Source organism: Oncorhynchus masou, chromosome 8 (assembly GCF_036934945.1).
Source record: "Oncorhynchus masou masou isolate Uvic2021 chromosome 8, UVic_Omas_1.1, whole genome shotgun sequence".
NCBI classification, from domain to species: Eukaryota; Metazoa; Chordata; class Actinopteri; order Salmoniformes; family Salmonidae; genus Oncorhynchus; species Oncorhynchus masou.
Genome location: NC_088219.1, coordinates 36,051,436 through 36,075,910, shown reverse-complemented (window position 1 = coordinate 36,075,910; position 24,475 = coordinate 36,051,436). Strand labels below are relative to the sequence as shown.

Below are 24,475 nucleotides of genomic sequence, written 5' to 3'. Positions count from 1 at the left end.
TCCCACCCCGACGCCGGTTGATGGTGACGGTATCGGATAGGGCACAGAGGTCTGGTCTCTCCATGAACGCAGGGCTCTAACTGGTCTAAAGCAGGGGTCTCCAACAGGTCGATCGCGAGCTCTCAGTAGCTCGCAGCCCACATATGAGTAACTCGCCAAACAATTCTGAAAGTAGGCCTACATACATGACATGCTTCGTGTTTTCCACCGCAAACTGTCATAAACAAATCTCACATGTTTCAGACACCGAAATCTCCCGGCTACTATCTAATCAACGTAACATTGACATTATCCCACCGCTGGTTAGGTTCTATTGGCTTAAAAAGCCAAACATAACACAATATCTGCCATTTAATTAACAACAATATTGCCCCTGTCTGTCTGTGTGGTGCGCGCTGTTTGTCTATCACTCCATGTGTAGTAAGTTGATGTGATGACCATCTTGTGGGTTGACAGAAATACTTTCCCCAAAACCTTCTCAATTAAATGTTAACTGGCCTTACTTGTCAGAAGTATATCATGAGTAAATATATAATTTGTATCTATTATTTGTTATTTGCAAACTTTGCAATGAAATGCGCAACAGCAGTACAGAACCATTGCTAGACTGACACATTACTCACTTGCTTGATGCGCAATTAAAGGGCCAGATGCGCAATTAAAGGGGAATTACACTCAAAAATCTAAATTGGTTAGTTTTCTTCCAGATCAAAATAAAAATATCTTCTGATGTGAATTAAGCATTGACATGGACCCAGAACATTCTATTTCGTTTTTTTCTCTATGAACAATTGAAATTTTGAGAGTGGAAACCAGCAAAAATATAAACTCAGGAAAAATAACACTGACAAAACATAAATAGGGGGAAGAAATCACAGATTTTATAGGGCCCCCTTAGAGTTGTTTATTAATCATTATTTTACCAGGTATATTGACAGAAAACATAATGCACTACTTTCTCTTGAACACCAAGGACCCGGGGAAGAGAATAATGTGCCTATTTGAAAGCTAGAAAAAAATGAGTAGCCTGAGACATATTTCATATTTTTTAAGTAGCACTCATGCCAGAAAAGGCTGAAGACCCCTGCTCTGGAGTCTAGCCAGTGTGTCCTCTCCTCTCTCCTCTTCTCTCTTCTTATCTCGACTTCTCTCTTCTCCTCTACTCTTTTCTCCTCCCCCTTCACCTCCTCCCTTTTCTCGCCTCCTCCTCTTCCCTACCCTTCCCCTGGTGTTACATTCACTTCCACTGTTTCTGTCCTCCTTCCCCTTTCCTGTCATCCTTTTCCCTTCTATTCTCTCTCGCTCTTTCTCTCCTCTTCCCCCTTTCCTTTCTTCTCTCTTCATACTCTCCTCTCCCTTCCTTTCCAATATCTTTCTCCCCCTCCTCTCTCTCCTCGCCGTGGCAGGTTGTCTGTTCTCTCCTCTGTAAAACTCACTCAGCCGTAATTTGTCTTTCTCCTCTCATCACATCACCTCACATTCTTTCCTCGCCATCCATCGTGTTCTCTCGTTCGGCAGAGGCCCTCCCTTGCTTCTTCTTGTTTTTCTAAAGGCTGAGTACAGGGAAGCTGTAACTGTGAACAACACAGGGAAATATGTCCTTCAGCGCAATCAGCCCAGTCTTCTTATTGGAAAACCAACTAAGGCCTAAGAATCCTATAACACATTTTTTGCCATATGTATGGACAGAATATCTATTTCCATTTAACATCAAAACGGTGTGTGTGTGTGTCCAGGATTATCACTTCTGGCTGACTGTGGGGTTATAGGGATGCTGCTGACACTATTCCACAATAAAAGCAATTAACTGCAGCTTAACTGTGTGGCTAAGCTGCTCTGAACCCATCCGCAGTGTGTGTGTGTGCATGCGTGTGTGTGTGTGTGTGTGTGTGTGCGTGTGTGATTGAACTGTCAGAGGGCTTTTGTGTTGGGCTGTCTCTTCCTCTGCTCTTTTCCTGTTGCTGCTGTTGTTGGCCTGACTAGGTGTTTGTGCTTTGACGTTTCCATGGCTTTAGCCCAGCCTCTACTAGGGGTGGGATGAGAACAGAACAGAAGTTTGTATCAGGATAAAAACCCAGTGAGAGCACTAGGCCGGGATTCAGCTATGCACATTTTTAAAGCCAACGGTTCTGCTCTCGGGAGAGACCGCATTCACGGCAAATGCAGATTGTGTCGGCTCATTCCAAAATTACCTTTAAATGTCAAGCACGCTTTAAGGCGGCTCTACCACTGATCAGATAGAATCCCGGCCCTAGTCCCACTCCTCTATACCCGCCTGATTGGATTCTAGGGAGTTTTTCCTAGCCACCATGCTTCTACACCTGCATTGCTTGCTGTTTGGGGTTTTAGGCTGGGTTTCTGTACATCACTTTGAGATATCAGCTGATGTAAGAAGGGCTTTATAAATACATTTGATTTGATTTTGATTTGATTACACCTCATATGTTTGACACTCACAACCACACTCTCCTCTCCATAGCATGGCTTTAAAACCACTAATCCCAGGATGACGCTATGGCACGTCTAGATGTTGAAAATAATGACAATGTGCAATGCCCTGAGCTATTTCACAGTTAAAGGTTGAGGGTCACTGGTTAGCATCACATTTGTGCAGAGTATAAAGTGTGGTAAGCCATTCTGTCTGGGCCCTGTTCAATACTAACTGTCATTATAAGGCTGATGGTTGTGAGCTGAGTTTGTGGCATCAGTTGATTGGCACGATCAGGAGCGTTTCCAGCCGAGCGTTTTATACTGTTAATTTAGTTCATGTTCCATCTTCCCTTTGCTTCAAAGCCTCATCCCTCAAAGCCATCATCTGAATGGCCTACTCTTCCGTCTCCCTTCATTACAGAATCCCATTGAAGAGCCTGCCTGGTCCTGTTCCCGAAACTCTGAGTGTGTGCGTGTGTGTGCGCGTGCGCAACGTGCGTGTGTCTGTGTGATAAAGGAAGGCGCTACTCAGATCGACACCGGTCGCTATGGCTGTCTGGCGTGATGTTAAATAAACATATTTGTCTTGTTCACTTCTCAGATGCTTCTCTTCTCTGATCTACTACGGAAGAGGGGGGGGGCAGCTTGCAGAGTTTGAATGTAGCAGTGTTACGCAACTCCAAAGTGGCAGCAACACTAACACTCTGTAAGCTTCTAAACTTAAACGTTTCTATCGAACTCAGATTTCATCCTAACTCTGTGTGGATATGACTGTTATTGAGAGCTTTCTACTTCTCTAACCATATCGTCTCACCTACTGACCAGACCGCACACGCGCGTGCATCAGTGTGCGTGGATTTTGTCCACCCACACCAGACGCGATCAGGACGCGCAGGTTGAAATATCAAAACGAACTCTGAACCAACTATATTCATTTGGGGACAGGTCGAAAAGCATTAAACATTTAAGGCAATATATCTAGCTAGCTTGCTGTTGCTAAATCATTTGTCCTTGGATATAAACATTGGGTTGTTATTTTACCTGAAATGCACAAGGACCTCTACTCTGACAATTCATCCACAGATAAAAGAGTAAACAGTTTGTTTCTAGCAATCTCTTCTCCTTCTGACTTCTTCTTTGGACTTTATATGGCGGTTGGCAACCAACTTTAAAACCTCTTGATACTCCCCATCCCGTATCCGGGATCGTGAATACAGCCTCAGGCTCATTAGCATAACGCAACGTTAACGATTCCTGAAAATCGCAAATGAAATGAAAATAATATGCCTGCTCTCAAGCTTAGCCTTTTCTTAACAACACTGTCATCTCAGATTTTCAAAATATGCTTTTGAACCATAGCAAATCAAGCATTTGTGTAAGAGTATTGCAAGCTAGCTTAGCATTTTGCGTAGCATTTAGCACGCAACATTTTCACAAAAACCAGATAACCAAATAAATAAAATCATTTACCTTTGAAGAGCTTCGGATGTTTTCAATGAGGAGACTCTCAGTTACATAGCAAATGTTCAGTTTTTTCTGAAAGAATTTTTGTGTAGGAGAAATCGCTCCGTTTTGTACATCACATTTGGCTACCGAAACGAACTGAAAATTCAGTCACCAAAACGTCAAACTTTTTCCGAATTAACTCCATAATATCGACCGAAACATGGCAAACGCTGTTTAGAATCAATCCTCAAGGTGTTTTTTCACATATCTCTTCATTGATATGCAGTTTGTGGAAGCCTGCTTTCCCCTCAGAATCGCATGGAAAAATACCAGCAGCTGAAAATGACGCACCAATTTTGACGGAGGACACCGGGCGGACACCTGGAAAATGTAGTCTCTTATGGTCAATCTTCCAATGATATGCCTACAAATACATCACAATGCTGCAGACACCTTGGGGAAACGACACAAAGGGCAGGCTCATTCCTCTCGCATTCACATCCATATATGGAGACAATGGAAAACAGAGCCTCAAAAATCCTGCTCATTTCCTGGTTGCCGTTTCATCTTGGTTTTGCCTGTAGCTCCCGTTCTAGGGCACCCACAGACAATATCTTTGCAGTTCTGGAAAATTGTGTTTTTTTTTGTGTTTTTTTTTCCAAAGCTATGAATTATATGTATAGTCGAGCATCTTTTTGTGACAAAATATATTGTTTAAAACAGGAACGTTTTTCATCCAAAAATGAAATTGCGCCCCCAGAGTTTGATTAAGGTGCATTACCACCACCAACTGGACTGGAGTGCTGATCTCAGTTTCTTTCAATCACCCAGGTGGGTATATGCTCCTAAAAACCAATGAGGAGATGGGAGAGGCAGGACTTATTGCACGTCAAGCGTCACAAATAGAACCAAGTTCTATTTTAGCGCCTGGTGTTTGTTGATGCGCGCGAGCAGCGTGGGTTCCAATGATTGACTAACATGTTTGTGTAAATTAATTTTGCAACGCTCCCTCACTTGCAGTGTGGTCAGCATGTCAGAGACTTTTGGTGTGAAAAGCCTATCAAAGCTGTAAGACAGTAAAAAACAACCCATCCCCCTGGAACTATCCCTCTGGCTCTTTGTTGTCGCGCTCCAGTTTTCAGCTAATCTATGATCGTTAACAACAAAATCTAAATCACAGTGCAGTTATCACAATACTACCACTAACAGGTCCTGATCGTCATCATAAAGGGAACATGTTTAATTCAACAAATACCTAACGCTACAATGCTGTAATGTGAGTAGGAGGAGATATGCATCTTTCAAACTATTTGCCACAGATATAAAGCGCTCCGCACATCATCATGGTCAACAGTTGTAAAAATGGCCGAGAGTGAGACAGGGAAGCGACAGTCCTGTATGGCAATTCAACTAAATGAGAAGGTGGCGAAATGCAAACTTTGCGAGGTGGAATTGAGCTACAGTGGCAGTACAAGTGCAGCGCTTTAACCATCTGAAAGGGAGGCACTGTGAGACCCAAACTGTTGCTGGCAGCGGCGCAGGCCCCCCAAAAACAGACATTGGACAGGCTCTTCACACAGACGGAAGTGCGATGAGTGACAGAGTGAGAAAATCACAGCTGCTAATTCCAGAAATTAGTGCAGTTGATATGCAGCCATTGTCAGTGGTACACGCTTTGAAAAAAAGGGTTCCTAAAGGGTTCTTTGACTGTCCCCATAGGAGAACCCTTTTGGGTTCCAGGTGGAACCCTCTGTGGAAAGGGGACAGCCGAAGAAACCCTTTTAGATTCTGGATGGCACCTTTTTTTCAAAGGGAATTTCGTCTTCAGTCCCCCACGATGGCATATCTAGGAACCAGACTACAAGATTTCATGTTGAAAAACTGTGACGGCCAGGATGGAGTAATTGTACAGTGATTGCGCTGCAGGTACAAACGCAAGCTCTCAAACACCCCATATGTGGCGTTAACAACAGATTGTTGGACATTTATGAACACGCTGTCATTCATCACTGCAGCGAGCCATCACGTTGATGAGAAGTAAGATGTGAAGTCCCATGTGTTGAACACTGAGAACATAGAGGAGAGGCACACAGCAGAGAACCTAAGAATGGCATTAACTACCATCGTTGCTGAGTGGGTGTGGGGGACAGCAGTCAACTGAGCGCAGTCCGAGAGGGGAAATGTCTATGTGAGAATAGAGACAGCATTGCTTCTTCAAACAAAAAACATCATACCTCCAAAACCGGCAGCTTGTTGACAAAACGGGCTCCAGAAACAAACATTACAATACTTTGCTTCCAGGGCAGATGATGAGGGCCAGCCCACTGAAACAACTAAAGGTGTTACGAAGCAGTGCAGTTCAAGGGAGGTTTAGTTTCAGAATTACATTAGAATTATATTACACATTACATTTGCATTGTAACGTCATTCTGCTAGCTACTAACTTTGAATTATTTTCGAGTGTCAATTATATGAACATACACTCAGCATGACATTCATGTGAGCATTATGACATGATTACAAACCAAAAGTTCTGTGAAATTCACTCATATATTTAGACTATTTCACATTTGTCTGCAGCTAGCCAGTAGCCCTGGGCGGAGCATTACACCCTGGGGGTTTAAATGCACTCTGGGAATAGTAGTATGCTGTGAAAATATATGGTGTGGACTAGAGACTATTGCAAAATAGAAGCTTCAGAAATGTCAATACAAAACCTAGGAGGCTTGTGGTTCTCACCCCATTCCATAGACATACACAACAATTATGACAACTTACGGAGGACATCCTACAACCTATCAGAGCTCTTGCAGCATGAACTGACATGTTGTCCACCCAATCAAAGGATCAGAGAATGTATCTAGTACTAAAAGCATAAGCTACAGCTAGCTAACACTGCAGTGCATAACATATGTTGAGTAGTTGACACAAAGAGAGAGAAACACAATAATTTAACACTTTTGAACAAATGTATTTATTTAAAAATGAAGGATAAGCAAAAGAGAGAGAGCTAGTGAAGGCAGCTAGCTAGTTTAGCCTACTCAAACAGAGAGGGATGCTATGTTAGCTAGCTGTCTATGGCTATCCAACACTGGAACTCTTCCAAGTCAAGGTACGTTTTTGGTTTGATTAACTGCTTGCTGATGTACATTGTATGGCAAGATTGTAGCAGGTTTACAAATACATTAGTACAAGTAGCTATGTTGACTAGCTATGACGTTAGCTAATATGGTGACATTAACGATGTAGGTATAGCGGTTAAGGTTATGATATGAAGGTTTGACTTGGAAAGGATTTTTCACCTAGTCACAGAGAGCTGATGTGTTGTGCTCTGAAGTCCACAAGCGAAGGGAAAAGGTGAGAGGAATTTTACAACAAGCAAAATGATCATGCTGTTTGTATTTGGCTGCTATGAAAGTGAACTGTGTTTACATGTGATCATGGGGTGTATTCATTCTGTTGAAAAAAAAAATCTTAAACGGAAGCAAACGGAATTAAGCTTTTTAAACATACCTGAATTTGTCCAATAGAAACTGTCATTTGGAACTGTTGGACAAATGATTACACCCTAGATCAGCAATATCAGGCAAGACTGCCTGTCATCTTGATTACTCTTAATTTTTCTCTCGACCTGTGCACCTACGTTGTAAAGTTGTAGCAACCTCATGATAGGTACAAGGAAAAGTTGAGTATCACGTAGCCTAAACCTATCGATTGTACATTAAGCTGGGTGAATGGAATATGAATGACAGTCATCCAATGTGCTGTAATAGAGACAAGGCCATGCTCATAAAAAAAAAGAATTGTCCTCCCTCATCTTAAACTGCACCGACGACACTGGACCAGACAGTACATACACACTCACTTGTACACACTACACTGACACTCTCACACAACCCACACACATTCACATACACTACATACACACACACATACCGGCACAACACAAACACACATATACAGACACAGACACTTTAACACTGATCATATGCTGCTGCTACTCTGTTTTTAATTTTACTCTTATTATTATCTATCCTGATGCCTAGTCACTTTACCCTGCCTTCATGTACATATCTACCTCAAATACCTTATTATTATCTATCCTGATGCCTAGTCACTTTACCCTGCCTTCATGTACATATCTACCTCAAATACCTTATTATTATCTATCCTGATGCCTAGTCACATTACCCTGCCTTCATGTACATATCTATGTCAAATACCTTAATATTATCTATCCTGATGTCTAGTCACTTTACCCTGCCTTCATGTACATATCTATGTCAAATACCTTAATATTATCTATCCTGATGTCTAGTCACTTTACCCTGCCTTCATGTACATATCTATGTCAAATACCTTATTATCTATCCTGATGTCTAGTCACTTTACCCTGCCTTCATGTACATATCTATGTCAAATACCTTAATATTATCTATCCTGATGTCTAGTCACTTTACCCTGCCTTCATGTACATATCTATGTCAAATACCTTATTATCTATCCTGATGCCTAGTCACATTACCCTGCCTTCATGTACATATCTATGTCAAATACCTTAATATTATCTATCCTGATGTCTAGTCACTTTACCCTGCCTTCATGTACATATCTATGTCAAATACCTTAATATTATCTATCCTGATGTCTAGTCACTTTACCCTGCCTTCATGTACATATCTACCTCAAATACCTTATTATCTATCTGGATGCCTAGTCACTTTACCTTCATGTACATATCTATGTCAAATACCTCGTGCCCCTGCACTTTGATCTGGCACTGGTACTCCCTGTATATAGCTCCATTGTTGTGTATTTTATTCCCCTCTTGTGTTACTATTTTCCTCTGTATTATTTTCCTGCATCATTGGGAACGGCTCTTAAGCAAACATTTCACAGGAAAGTCTACATCCGTTGTATTTGGCGCATGTGACAAATAAGGTTTGAATCATTCTACACCGTCGTACTACACCGACTCTGGCGCTCGTCGGATGTGGCAGGGCTTGCAAACCATTACAGACTACAAAGGGAAGCACAGCCGAGAGCTGCCCAGTGCCTGGAGCCTACCAGACGAGCTAAACTACTTCTATGCTCGCTTCGAGGAAAATAACACTGAAACATGCATGAGAGCAACCAGCTGTTCCGTCAGACTGTGATCACGCTCTCCGCAGCCGATGTGAGTAAGACCATTCAACAGGTCAACATTCACAAGGCCGCAGGGCCAGACGGATTACCAGGACGTGTACTGTAAGCATATGCTGACCAACTGGCAAGTGTCTTCACTGACATTTTCAACCTGTCCCTGGCAGAGTCTGTAATACCAACATATTTTAAGCAGACCACCATAGTCCCTGTGCCCAAGAACACTAAGGTAACTTGCCTAAATGACTACCGACCCGTAGCACTCACATCTGTAGCCATGAAGTGCTTTGAAGGGCTGGTCATTACTCACATAAGCACCATTATCCCAGAATCTCTAGACCCACTCCAATTTGCATACCGCCCCAACAGATCCACAGATGATGCAGTCTCTATTGCACTCCACACTACCCTTTTTCACCTGGACAAAAGGAATACCTATATGAGAATGCTATTCATTGACTATGGCTCAGCGTTCAACACCATAGTGCCCTCAAAGCTCATCAATAAGCTAAGGACACTGGGACTAAACACTTCCCTCTGCAACTGGATCCTGGACTTCCAGACGGGCCACCCCCAGGTGTTAAGGGGGCCCCTCAGGGGTGCGTGCTCAGTCCCCTCCTGTACTCCCTGTTTACTCATGACTGCATGGCCAGGCTTGACTCCAACACCATCATTAAGTTTGCCGATGACACAACAGTCTGATAGCCTGATCACCGACAACGACGAGACAGCCTATAGGGAGGAGGTCAGAGACCTGGCCGTGTGGTGCCAGGACAACAACCTCTCCCTCAACTTGATTAAGACAAAGGAGATGATTGTGGACTACAGGAAAAGGAGGACTGAGCCCCCCCCCCCCCCATTCTCATCGACGGGGCTGCAATGGAGCAAGTTGAGAGCTTCAAGTTCCTGGTGTCCACATCACCAACAAACTAACATGGTCCAAGCACACCAAGACAAGAGGGCATGACAAAAACCTATTCCCTCTCAGGAAACTGACATATTACCTCAACTAACCAGTGGACCCGCACATTGACCCTGTACCGGTGACCCCCTGTATATAGTGTCCCTATTGTTATTTTACTGCTGCTCTTTAATTACTTGTTACTTTTATTTCTTATTCTTATCCATATTTTTTACAGCTGCATTGTTGGTTAGGGGCTCGTAAGTCAGCATGTCATGGTAAGGTCTACCTACACCTGTTGTATTCGGCGCATTTGACTAATACAATTTGATTTGATTTTGATTGATTTGATTTTTGTCGGGCACCCATAGCTATCATATGCAGTACCATTTCTGCCTTGTGAATTCGCATATAATCGTATGCTTTTTTTCTTAAACCATGACCACAAGGCCAAAATGATCGTGCTTATGACAGCTAGGGGGCAATGCAGTTCCATCTACCGCAGTCATGGCTACCACGGCAGTTTAAACGTTACCGTTTTTGAAAACATTTTAAACATTGACCTATTTGGGACTTTTAGAAATTAGAACACGGGATTGATCTTTGCCTGTGGAGAGTAGGGGAGAGTAGGGGAGAGTGGAGAGTAGGGGAGAGTGGAGAGTAGGGGGGGGGAGAGTAGGGGGGTAGAGTAGGGGAGTGGAGAGTAGGGGAGAGTAGGGGGGAGTGGAGAGTAGGGGGGAGTGGAGAGTAGGGGAGAGTGGAGAGTAGGGGAGAGTGGAGAGTAGGGGAGAGTAGTGGAGAGTAGTGGAGAGTGGAGAGTAGTGGAGAGTAGGGGAGAGTGGAGAGTGGAGTAGGGGGGAGAGTGGAGAGTAGGGGAGAGTGGAGAGTAGGGGAGAGTGGAGAGGGGGGGAGAGTGGAGAGTAGGGGAGAGTGGAGAGTGGAGAGTAGGGGAGAGTGGAGAGTAGGGGAGAGTAGTGGAGAGTAGGGGAGAGTGGAGAGTAGGGGAGAGTGGAGAGTAGGGGAGAGTGGGATATCATATAATACCATTGACATTAAATCCAGTAGATAGCGATAGCGGTGACATATTCCTATGGAAAACTCCCTGTGGCGCATGAAGCTGGAAATATTTGCATTTGAAGTGAGCTATATTTCTCAATGGGGCTGAATGCCACCAAAAAAAACCTGCTAACAATCATGGTTAATGTGGCCATAACTAGCAAAGGATCATGGTCCATGTAGTTGTTTTCATCCTGCCTGAGCGAGTCAACCTGGTTTAATGTCTATTAACCTATTGCTAGCCTACTGTTAAACCTTTACAGCAGAAGGTTCATTTGGAAGCTTCGCATTTCCTAGAACCTAGCCAGGTCGACATTGGAAAGCAAAACGAACTGCAAATATTAACTATGGTAATCAGAATTACGACTAATTTAAGATTAGACTCTTTCGAGTGGCGATTAGTACAGTTAAATACAGAACATTCTGGCATGGTGACTCTCTTAGTAAAATCAAACTTGTGGGGGCATGGACTAGACAAGGTGTCGAAAAAGCATTCCACAGGGATGCTGGCCCATGTTGACTCCAGTGCTTCTGACAGTTGTGTCAAGTTGGCTGGACCATTCTTGATACACATGGGAATCTGTTGAGCGTGGAATAACCCAACAGCGTTGCAGTTGTTGACACGCTCAAACCAGTGCTACTATCGTACCCCGTTCCTAGGCACTTAAGCCTTTTGTCTTGCCCATTCACCCTCTGAATGGCACACAGACACCATCTATGTCTCAAATTTCCCGAGGCTTAACAATTCTTCTTTAACGTTTCTCCTCCCCGTCATCGACACTGATTGAAGTGGATTTAACCCTTGTGTAGTTTTAACAGTCTGTATACTCCCTTTGTCTTAAGGGATAAAAAAAATGACCCTCCTTCACTAAACCCCTCAAATAAAGCAGCTTAATTGAATTTGAAACAACTTGTCATTCACCACAAACTTTGTGAATATCTGTGTTTTTCCTCTTCACAATGCAGAAAGTCTGCATTTAATCAGTGGACACCACTTATTTTTATTACAACACACCTGTCATCAGTGTTTTATTTACTAAAGTAGAGGTTTATAATTATTATTATTATTGCTGAAGGTACTGCATAAGTGTAAACAGGATTTTTTAAAGCAAGAGATAGCACTTGTATAACCTAAGAAAGTAGAAGAAATTTGCAGAAAGTAGTTTTGAAGGCATTTTATTGAAAGGAAACAATAAGGGTCTTGAACTTTTTTGGCAACATAGTGATACATTCTTATATACTGTACAATGAGGAATTTAACTACAACATACTGGTCTTCTCCCATTTCTTTAACCTTTGCCCCCACCAACAAGGTGTATAAACAACAACAATAAATAAGAATTAAATAAGATAATAGATACAAAACAAAAACGTGAAGAACATAAATCAATCAACTCTAATTAGCACACGTAGGACAGCATGCACGTGTGTGTGCATAGTATTTGTTTCATAGTCCTTTGGGGGAGCAGAATTGTCTTCTCTCCTCAGGAGGACCACATTCTCGTTCGTCTTTGGGAGGTAAAGAAACTAGAGTAGTGGTGGGGGTGAAGGAAAACTGATAAGAAGGCCGCTCTCCCCCTTGTTGCGAGGAGTGCAGGGGGGAGCTCAGGCTTGTTCTTTCTAACTGTGCCAACCATTGTTTCTTCCTCTTCAGGAGCTGCTGGCTGAGGTCATAAGAGGTAAAGAAATTGTTACATGGGACATTGTGCCCCCTCAGTCCATCTGTCACATCAAGCACAACCCACACCCCCTGGTTCTTCTCCAGGCCTCCACTGGTCGGCTTCCCTGTGTAGACTTGCATATTTCCAAGCGTAGCTGGATTGTGCGTCACAGGCCACCCATATCTTGATGCCATACGTTGCTGGGCATATACTGCCGGAAAGGACGGCAACCTATTGAAAAAAGAGATTACTATCAGTAATTAGTGTCAGTGTCACAGAAAACAATAACATAAATCAATGATATTACATTAATACATAATAAAATGAACAGTGAAAATCACTTACATTAGAGATATGAAAATCTGAATGGAACCAGTTGCTCATCCACTGTTACTGCAGGCCCAGGGTTGTAGAGGATTGGCAGACGCTCAATCCACTTCTCCCAGACCTCTCTTATGGCCACCAGTTTGTCTCTCACACGTCTCGCAGGTTTTGAATCATGGTTATCAAACTGTAGCATTCTTGAGAGTGTGAAAGACTCAGTGGCATCGTGGCACGGAAAATCGCCCTTCCACTCGCTGCATCCCAGAGACTACATGTAGCCTCGCCTCGGGACCTATACACACCTGCTAAGATTAGCAGCCCTATGTAGGCACGCAGGTCAATCTCATCCATCCTTTTCCAGTTGTCTCCATATTTACAGAAACCCTCTAAAGTTCACCTGGCCGTGCTGCTGCTCCAGTTTCAACTGTTCTGCCTTATTATTATTCGACCATGCTGGTCATTTATGAACATTTGAACATCTTGGCCATGTTCTGTTATAATCTCTACCCGGCACAGCCAGAAGAGGACTGGCCACCCCACATAGCCTGGTTCCTCTCTAGGTTTCTTCCTAGGTTTTGGCCTTTCTAGGGAGTTTTTCCTAACCACCGTGCTTCTACACCTGCATTGCTTGCTGTTTGGGGTTTTAGGCTGGGTTTCTGTACAGCACTTTGAGATATCAGCTGATGTACGAAGGGCTATATAAATAAATTTGATTTGATTTTGATTTCAATTTAATGGCTGGTGTGATGACATGTAGAATGTTGAGACACTGTCCTGGACATGGGCAACTGCATGTCTTGTGGGCTCTGGGGTCATCCTTATGACATGTAGAATGTTGAGGCACTGTCCTGGACATGGGCAACTGCATGTCTTGTGGGCTCTGGGGTCATCCTTATGACATGTAGAATGTTGAGACACTGTCCTGGACATGGGCAACTGCATGTCTTGTGGGCTCTGGGGTCATCCTTATGACATGTAGAATGTTGAGGCACTGTCCTGGACATGGGAAACTGCATGTCTTGTGGGCTCTGGGGTCATCCTTATGACATGTAGAATGTTGAGGCACTGTCCTGGACATGGGCAACTGCATGTCTTGTGGGCTATGGGGTCATCCTTATGACATGTAGAATGTTGAGGCACAGTCCTGGACATGGGCAACCGCATGTCTTGTGGGCTCTGGGGTCATCCTTATGACATTTTGTGATGGCAACTGCCCTGGTTGTCATATGGTGACAAGGACCATGTTATGTTGCTGTTCTTTGACAGAAATGTCTCTCTTTCAGCTTGGGGGATTTCTTCATCTGAAGATGATACATTGTGCTCTGGGTTGTAATTCTTCCCCATCTTCTTCAGATACCTCCTCCTCTTCTAAATAATGTGTTTCCTTATTCCTCCTGGACATCTTAATAAATCAGGTCTACGACCTGTTGGGCACTAAAACGTGCACTCATGGCTTCAGCAAAGAGAGAACTGGGGGGACTGTCATCTGCAGCACCTTTATAGCCTCTGGCTGCATTCCACATTAGTAAACAATGCTTTCAAGAAATGTTTATTTTGTCTGAAATCTTGTTTATTTTGTCTGAAATTGTTTTTATTTTGCCTGTGAACTTGAGTCATGTGTGGGGTCGTGGAGGGGAGATGCTGCACATGCCCAAGAAGGTTTTAGTTTTGTCTGAGTTTAATCAGTAGCACACACAATCTCAATTTCTCTGTGTGTGTGTGGGGGGGTTTTCTCCGCTGTTAAACATAGGGGTCATTTTTGACCCTTAAAACAACACAAGGGCCGGTGACATAATAAGGGATCATAGCTTTCACCTGGATTCGGCTGGTCTACGTCATGGAACGAGCAGGTGTTCCTATTGTTTTGTACACTCAGTCTAGGTCCAATATCTTCTCTACATCATTTACATCTGGTTTTAGTCTTTTAACATGACACTGAAAGCATTTTTCCATCCCAAAAATATATGTGACAAAATAAAGAAATAAAATGCGTAGGCGGTCCGCAGGAGCATTTTAATGGAAGAAAAATCTCTGGTACAGTCCTGCTGGAGGATTCATCACACACCTAATGGGTGATGTCACACGCACGCACACACACACACACACACACAAAGACTCTTCTCTGCAACCTGAGCTCCCCGATGGATAGAACTGATGGGACGATGACTGACTGACGTTGATGACATCACCCATTAGGTTGGCCCAGACCCCATACGGACGACCCAGGAGGATAACTGAGATGTCTGTGATACCACCAGAGATGATTTGGATGGTGTCATCGTTCTTGGTAGCAGAACGAGATAGGTAGTTGGAACGTGGGAGAAGAGGAGTGGGAGAGTGGAGGAGAAAGGATGAACTGGTGAGGCTGCGGTGGGATAGTAGGAGAGAAAGAAGAGGAGGAGGGAAGCAGAGAAGTGGAGGAGGCGGTCATCACGAAAACCTACAGTACAACCGTAGATAGAGAGAAGATAACAAGTGAGAAGTAAGGATTCCCCCGAAGCCTGCTCTTTGGCTCCACTATAGCCTAGTTAGGGTCCTATATGCGTGTGTTTAAATGTGCGTGCGCGAGAGATGTTCAGAGGTCATTGAAACTCTACTCGCACACCTGTCTCCCTCCAGTTACCAGTAGCATCAAGGAATGAGATTGAGGGGCATTGGCAGAAGTAACAGACAGCTTCTCTCTAGGGACAGAAAGCCCTGTTCTGTTTTCACTGCTCTTAACGCACACACATCTGCACAGTGAGCAAACAAAACATACGCGCGCGCGTGATAGAACATGTCGCACAGGTACATGGACTTCTTCCAGCCTGGGGGGTTTCCATGGGGGCTGGATGTCGACATGGAGAATGTTCAAGAGCCTTGCCATCAGCTTGGGGAGCTAACACACGTCTTCAGGTCTCGGGCAAGGTGACTCGTCTTGTGAGCGCGCTTTACCGAATCGTCTTTGTTAGACATGATTGAGTTGGGAGGCCTTTTGAAACAGTAGGCCGACACACATTATGTTGAAAGGGCTTATTAATCATTGCTAATAGTGATTATTAATAACTTATGTGTTGCCCTTGGGATACATAGTTACACAACATTCTCTGTATAAAGAATATCTGGGGGCAGAGGGAGAGGGAGGATGGGATGAAAGGAGAGGAGAGGTATGGACAGAGTACAGAGGAGGTATATAAATAGAGTGATAGAGGAGGGTGTGTGTGTGAGAGAGAGAGAGCCCACAGATGATGCCATCTGTTCATAAGAGTTGGTCATGCCTGGGTGGAATAGCACCTGCTTCTGACACCACATACGACCCAGATGGGACTCTGTGCCTGGAACCCTGAACAATGTCATGAGGACGGTGTGAGTCAAGAACCAAAGGCTTTAGAACCAAAAGCTTTAGAACCCAAGGCTTTCGAACTTAGTGTGTGTTTGTTTAGTAGTTGAGTGCAATGTTCCCTCTAAGCTGCGACTCCTCGGGACTGCTGCACAGGAGAAATATCAGCCCACACAGAGACGCATGAGGTTGAACTTTCTAGAGTTTTCTCTGTTAATTAACACTATCAATGTTTCCCTTTGCTGTGGGAATTGTTATCAGATCAATGCAATATTAGCCACTTTCAATGCAACATATCAAAACAAAACGAACTATGCTAGACTTTTGGGCTCCCAAGTGGCGCACCAGTCTAAGTCACTGCATCTCATTGCAAGAGGTGTCACTTCAGTCCCTGGTTCGAATCCAGGCTGAATCACATCTGGCTGTGATTGGGAGGCCCATAGGCCGGCGCACAATTGGCACATTTGCCTTCCGTGTATGGATGGGGTAGGCCGTCATTGTAAATAAGAATTTGTTCTTCACTGACTTGCCTAGTTAAATAAACAATTTAAATAAATAAAATACAAAACTAACTATGCAAGAGATTTTCTTGTAGGAGCGCATCGTAGTAGGATTCTATTGCTTTGACAGGCATGACACAGACCAGTGCGCCATAACCAATCAGAGCTGCAGTAGGCCTATATGCAAATAGACCATTGCCATATATGGATTTGTGCCGTTCTCTTTGAACTGGACCGTTTTACAACATGAGCGGTCATGATTATTATGTGCTTGTTATGAGATCAAAGTGAGACCTGTAGCCACGCTTGTTTACATTCTTTGCTAGTTAATGAGTTATTATCCCAGTTATAGATCATTTGTAGTCAGCAATGTGGGAGGGATTGCTTACAAGATCACCAAATGTGTACATTTCTAGCCAGTAGTGGAAAAAGTACCCAATAGACATACTCGAGTAAAAGTAAAGATACCTTCATCTTCATAGAAAATGACTCGAGTAAAAGTAAAGATACCTTCATCTTCATAGAAAATGACTCGAGTAAAAGTAAGTCACACAGTAAAATACTACTGGAGTAAAAAAAGTATTTGGTTTTAAATATACTTAAGTATCAAAAGTACATGTAAATGCTAAAATATACTTAAGTATCAAAAGTAAAAGTATAAATCATTTCATATTTCTTATATTAAGCAAATCAGATGGCACAATTTTCATGTTCTTTCAATTCACAGATAGCCAGGGGCACACTCGAAAACTCAGTCATGCTTTACGGATGAAACATTTGTGTTTTGTGAGTCCACCAGATCAGAGGCAGTAGGGATGACCAGGGATATTCTCTTGATAAGTGTGTGAATTAGACCATTTTCCTGTCCTGTATTCAAAATGTAACTAGTACTTTTGAGTGTCAGGGAAAATGTATGGAGTAAAAGTTATCCAAAATATAAATAGTAAAATAAAGTACAGATACCCCCCAAAATGACTTAAGTAGTACTTTCAACTATTTTTACTTGAGTACCTTACCCCACTGTTTCTAGACATCTTTGAAAAGCAAGTCAGGTCAAGAGCTTTTTTTATGTCTTAAAGGGGAAGTGTTGTATTTTGAGACAGGCTTGAATTGTCAGCAGGTAGTATAATTTGTCTGATTCTCTGTAATAATGGTATGGGAGTAATATTACATTGTATTTTGGAAAGTGGTGTCTTGCATATAGACAGCTCTCTCTCTCTCTCTCTCTCTCTCTCTCTCTCTCTCTCTCTCTCTCTCACACACACAATTGTCCTTCCTCACTTCGTCTCTTCTTCATTGAGATGTTTGGCACCGTTAATGTTTCGGCACATAGTCACAGACACACACACACACACACAGCGATGTGTTGAACACTGTGTCAGGAACATGATAATGTGTTACTCAGCTCCACAAGGGTGTGAACCTGATATCTTGTGAGTGTGCGTGGGTGGGTGTGTGTGTGTGTGCGTGTGAGAGAGAGAGTTAGTGAATGAGTGGTAGTGAGTCTGTGTGTTTCTAGGTTGTGTTTTTTTAAAGCGTTTTAAAGGCATCTCTGCTAGAAGGTTTCAGGATAGGCCAACAGTATTAGATGTTGTTGTATTTAATTCTCTACAAACCAAATCTCTGAGGCACCGAATACTGACATCAGGATGTAAGAGAGTGAGGTGTTTTCATTCATCTCTGATCAGAACATCCATTGTTGTGTTTTTTGGGGGGCTTTTCAGAGCACGCAGATTATAACGCCTTGGTAATACCAAAACATCCCTACCGTGAGGGAGTGAGTCATCACCATCACAAAGACATTGGTTTAATGGTGTTTGTACAGCATTTTTATCATTCTTTTGTTGTTGGGTCTGTAAAATCCTCCTTATCGTCCCTGGTCAGTCTATGAATACAGCACTACTGTTTCAACAGACACCACCGTATTCCTGCGAGGAGGGTCGGCAGGGTAGCCTAGTGGTTAGAGTGGAGGGTCGGCATGGTAGCCTAGTGGTTAGAGTGGAGGGTCGGCAGGGTAGCCTAGTGGTTAGAGTGGAGGGTCGGCAGGGTAGCCTAGTGGTTAGAGTGTTGGACTAGTAACCGGAAGGTTGCCAGTTCGAATCCCCGAGCTCACAAGGTACAAATCTGTGGTTCTGCCCCTGAACAGGCAGTTAACCCACTGTCATTGAAAGGCCGTCATTGAAAATAAGAATTTGTTCTTAACTGACTTGCCTAGTTAAATAAGGGCTTGGAGTGAGATGGTAGTAGTTTGGTCTGATCCACTTCTAGTCATAAATACATGGGGCACTTGTGTTGGGTTGAGAGACACAGTCAATGTGCACTGTAGTTACACATTTACAATATAGGTCTTTGAATGGATTTGCTCCTATAAAGAGCTCAGCTGAGACAATGTACTGCAGAGATTGTCAACTCCACCCATCGAACCTTCATCAGCCACCAGCTAGCATCCTACTCACGAGGAGTTGTGGTTGATACACGACAACAGGTGTGCCTGATCTGATGCAAATACACTTTTTTCTTCCTCATTAAAAGGGTTGAGGGAGAAAAAAGAGGAAGAAGGAAGAAAAAAGTGTATTTGTATCAGATCAGGCACACCTGTTGTCGTGTATCATCCACATCTCCTCGTGAGTAGGATGCTAGCTGGCTGCAGACACAACCGACACTATAAAAGTCCAACGCTGTTTTCCTTATGTCACTGTGAGGATATGGGATTATAGAAAGCAGCCTGTTCTGAGAGCAGGTGGTAAGTGGTCCAGTGCTTTTGCAGTGTGGAGTGGAGGGGTTGCTGCTGTTTAGGCAGCAACGCAAGTGATACACTGGCCATGAAGGGCCTGGCTGTGTGTGTGTGTGTGTGTGTGTGTGTGTGTATGTGTGTGTTTGTGTGTATGCGTTGGTGTGCGTGTGTGCCTGCGGGCTTGTGTCCACTGTTCTGTTCTTTTTTAGTGCTGAGCACTTGGAGATGTTATTTTAGCATGCGTGGGAGCAGTGTGCCTGTCTCTGCTTTTTAAAAATGTTCTTCTCACTCTCCCTTTTTCATTCTCCCCCTTCTCTCTCTCTCTATTCCTCTACCGCTTTCTCTCCCTCTCCCTTCTCTTTCTCTCTCTCTCTCCCTTCTCCATCTCCCTTCTCTCTCTCTCTCCCTCCCCTTCTCTCTCCCTCTCCCTTCTCTCTCTCCCTCCCCCTTCTCTCTCTCCCCCCTCTCTATCTCTATCTCTCTCTCTCTCCACCATGCCTGACTGCCTACCCTGTCTCTACCTCGCCCAAAGAGTCTGTGGTCTGCCTGTGTGAGTGTGTGTGTGCATGTGGGTGCATGCAGGTGGTGTGTATGCATGTGGTGTGTGCGTGTGTGTGCGTGTGTGCATTCTACCTGTTTGTGTGTGCAATAAAGAGCAGGCTATTGGGCTGGGCTGCTCGTCCTGATGCCAGATCGCCCCAGTATTCCTGATAACAGTGGAACAGGCAATATAACAGACAGTAGAACAAACCGTAGAACATACAGGGGAACAGACAGTGGAACAGACAGTAGAACAAACAGTGGAACAGACAGTAGAACAGACAGTAGAACGGAGAGTGGAACAGACAGTGGAACAAAACAGTGGAACAGAGAGTGGAACAGACAGTGGAACAGACAGTGGAACAGAGAGTGGAACAGACAGTGGAACAGACAGTGGAACAGAGAGTGGAACAGACAGTGGAACAGAGAGTGGAACAGACAGTGGAACAGACAGTGGAACAGAGAGTGGAACAGACAGTGGAACAGAGAGTGGAACAGACAGTGGAACAGAGAGTGGAACAGAGAGTGGAACAGACAGTGGAACAGACAGTGGAACAGAGAGTGGAACAGAGAGTGGAACAGACAGTGGAACAGAGAGTGGAACAGAGAGTGGAACAGACGGTAGAACAGAGAGTGGAACAGACAATAGAACAGAGAGTAGAACAGAGAGTGGAACAGACGGTAGAACAGAGAGTGGAACAGACAATAGAACAGAGAGTAGAACAGAGAGTAGAACAGAGAGTGGAACAGAGAGTAGAACAGAGAGTAGAACAGAGAGTAGAACAGAGAGTGGAACAGAGAGCGGAACAGACAGCGGAACAGACAGCGGAACAGACAGTAGAACAGAAAGCGGAGCAGACAGTAGAACAGAAAGTGGAACAGACAGTGGAACAGACAGCGGAGCAGACAGCGGAACAGACAGTAGAACAGAGAGTGGAACAGACAGTGGAACAGAGAGTGGAACAGAGAGTGGAACAGACAGTGGAACAGAGAGTGGAACAGAGAGTGGAACAGACGGTAGAACAGAGAGTGGAACAGACAATAGAACAGAGAGTAGAACAGAGAGTGGAACAGACGGTAGAACAGAGAGTGGAACAGACAATAGAACAGAGAGTAGAACAGAGAGTAGAACAGAGAGTGGAACAGAGAGTAGAACAGAGAGCGGAACAGACAGCGGAACAGACAGCGGAACAGACAGCGGAACAGACAGCGGAACAGACAGTAGAACAGAAAGCGGAGCAGACAGTAGAACAGAAAGTGGAACAGACAGTGGAACAGACAGCGGAGCAGACAGCGGAACAGACAGTAGAACAGAGTGAAACTGGACAGTTTCCTGCTCCACAGAGGCCCTAACACAGCCACACTCTCCAGACATAGTCACTAGACACACAGGGAAGAAAGGTTTTCAGGAGCTTCCCTTTGAGTTCCTCAGTCCTGCAGGTTTTTGCTTATCCGTGTAATGTTATACCAGGCTAAAACAGGTCCTAACACAGGCACACCACATTCACTAGACACACAGAGAAGAAAGGCTACCTGGGAGCTCGGAACTGTCTCTCTCTTTGCTCCAGCTTAAGCGTGCACAGCAGGCCCTCCAGTTCCTCAGTCCCACTGGTTTGCATTTCTCCCCGGACACCGGACCGGCTGCAGGAGAGCCCTAACATAGAATGAGTCAAAAAAATACAATTATTCTCAGTGCTAAAAGCAGCACTAGTGTAAAGACTACATATCACCTGTAGTCTCACTCTCTTTTACACTTTCTTTCTCTCTCTCCATTTCTCTAGGTGAAGTTGACTCCACACAGCCCTCCCCCTCTCAAGCCGGAGGGGACACAGACATAGACTCATCCCGAGGGAGAAGTTCCGTGGTTGGGTTAGTGCCCGGGGCGGGGATGGGTGCCACTGGTGATCTGCTCGAGTCATTCCTGGCCCAGAAGGATCGTCTCCTCTACCAGACAAGAGGGGTGGTCCTGCCCTCTGCTCAGCCCCAGGACCTACTGCCTCTCCTGGGCAGAGGACTGAGCGTGAGGGGCCTGTCTGGTGGTCTCTCTATGGATCAGCAGGGTCTGTTGAAGAGGATAGGATCCCTCGTCTCACAGCCCCACGACAGTGGGCCCCTCTTCCCGTCACAGCCTTCCCAATCCGACAACAACCCCATCCCCTCCTCCTCCCAGCCCGGGACACACACGTCCACATACACACCGCTGGGACAGCGAGATGAGGTCACCGCTATCGTCATGGCGACCGTGGCTGCAGACACACCTTCACCAGGTATATGTTAGAGAATGTTCTCAATGTTAGAGAACGCCTTGTCCTTTTTGCAGAAAGCAGTTGTTTACCTTTCTCTGACTGAAGACATCGATGTGCTTATCTCACCAGCATCCTGGATTACGCTGTGAAAATAAATTGCTTTTCCAATATTTTTCCAGTATTGTTTGTCATCTCCGCTCCTCACCTCCTCTTCTGTCCCCCTCCTCTCCTCCCCTCCCCTCTCCTCTCATTCCCTCCTCCTCTCCTCCCCCTCTCCTAAACTATCTCTCCAGCTGTGTCCGGCTGTATGGTGAATTTCTCCGACCCAGAGGGATACATAGACTCTTCTGACGACCCCCCTCTACCAGATGGAACATTCCTACACTGTACATACACAGTCACTGTGTACACAGGCTATGGAGTCGAGCTCCAGGTAAACAAACACCCACATTGACACACACAGGGTTCGTATAGTCATGAAGAAAAACTGGTCCAGGTGTGGAAAAGTCATGGAAATTAATTTCAGAATGTTTGTTAATGTCATTTATTTAGGCACAGTTTTTAAATATTTTATCAATCAAATAAAAAATCTACATGTCAGCCAGGATCGGAATGAGACTAGCGCATTCTATGTTCGCGCGCATCACCAGCATGTGTACGAGACGAGTGGGCCGCTGCTCAAGGAGAGATGAGACATTTGTGACATTGTAGCAGCAGGTAAGCCTATAAAATATGATAGAGAACAGGCAATTCAAAACTTACACTGTATATTGTATCCTCGAATTAACTGTTCAGCTATAATTAGCATGTATTAAAAAAAACAACGTTCTACCGACGCTCGCGAACAAAGTTGATTAGCCTTTTGGAATGATTCCTATGAATCATTTAGACGAAATGAACGATTCATCTCCGTTGTATTAGTTGGGATTCAGTTATATCGTGGTGAATCGAACCATAAGAACAATTTGTGAATCAGTCAGTTAAGAAGGAATTCTTATTTTCAACGACCGCCGAGGAACGAAGTGGGTTAACTGCCTTGCTCAGGGGCAGAACGAGAGTTTTGTACCTTGTCAGCTCGGGGAATTGAACGTGCAACCTTTTGGTTACTAGTCCAACCCTCTAACCACTAGGCTACCCTGCCGTCTCATAAAATGTTAGATGTGGCCTTTTGGATTCTGTGCCTTCAAAACTCGTTTTGTGCATACTTCCAGTTGGTTTGTCTAATCTATTGTATGGGGACATTGTATCTCAATAGCCTGCAATGTAAACACTTCTAAGGTAGCTAAGATAAACACATTATGACTAAACTAGAAAAGGTACATTCCCAGAAGAACATTTGTGGGCTTGCATCAGCTGAATACAAATATTTGTAGCCAACCATAGCCGTTTGCTCTTTGATATAATGAATGAGAGAATTTTTCAAAAGGCATACTAAATGATTTGGTTGTATTGTTGCAATGTAATACATCAAGGGTGGTCAGGCATCATCCAGGAGAGCTAATGGGTGTGTAGGCTTTTATTCCAGTCTCCCTCTTAACAAACCACTTTTTAAAAATTAAATTAGCTGCTCAACCAGACCTTTGATAAACTGGCTCTGGTGTGTTTTAGCAGGGCTTGATCAAAAGCCTTTACACACTCTTCAGACTGTGCGTTGACCACACGTGTTTTATACAGGTAAGTGAAAATCTGAGGATGTAGTCTACAGTCCGAGACAGCAGAATATTTTTAGACAGGGGGTGCAGGATCATTTTTTTAGCCTGATTTATATAGGCTATGTTTCTGCACATAATTTACCCAATTTTATTTTTTTTAGGCTATTTGTTCATCAACTTGTCTAGAATTAGATACATTAAACTTCTCTGCTGTCATTGTATGTTGCCCTAAAAGACTAAATAAATACTTACCAGAATAATGTCATAAATCGATAGAATGAATGCTTCAATATGAATGCTTCTACTTTTTTTTCGAGGAGGAAATACGTTTCGGGACCGGGGATAAAATACAATAACAAAAAAAGACGGAAAAGATTTTCTGTGCAAAATTTCCAAATGATATCAGTTTGACCGGTTGTACGGAAATAGAAAGTTATCAACGACCCAACATGTTTCTGATACGATTTCAGTTGGGCTTGGATCCATATTTGATGTGTTTGAAATGCTATCAGATTTTATGACGC

The 24,475-nt window shown here is 43.9% G+C and overlaps 1 protein-coding gene across 1 annotated transcript in view; it reads left to right on the top strand.

Annotated features, from left to right (window-relative positions):
• The window catches only part of LOC135544584 (seizure 6-like protein), a 57,637-nt gene that overhangs the window by 5,356 nt on the left and 27,806 nt on the right, over positions 1–24,475 (top strand). Inside the window, exons 2-3 of the mRNA XM_064972313.1 lie at positions 21,835–22,320; positions 22,593–22,732. Coding sequence (XP_064828385.1) covers positions 21,835–22,320; positions 22,593–22,732 — 626 coding nt within the window. The remainder of the gene's footprint in view (positions 1–21,834; positions 22,321–22,592; positions 22,733–24,475) is intronic.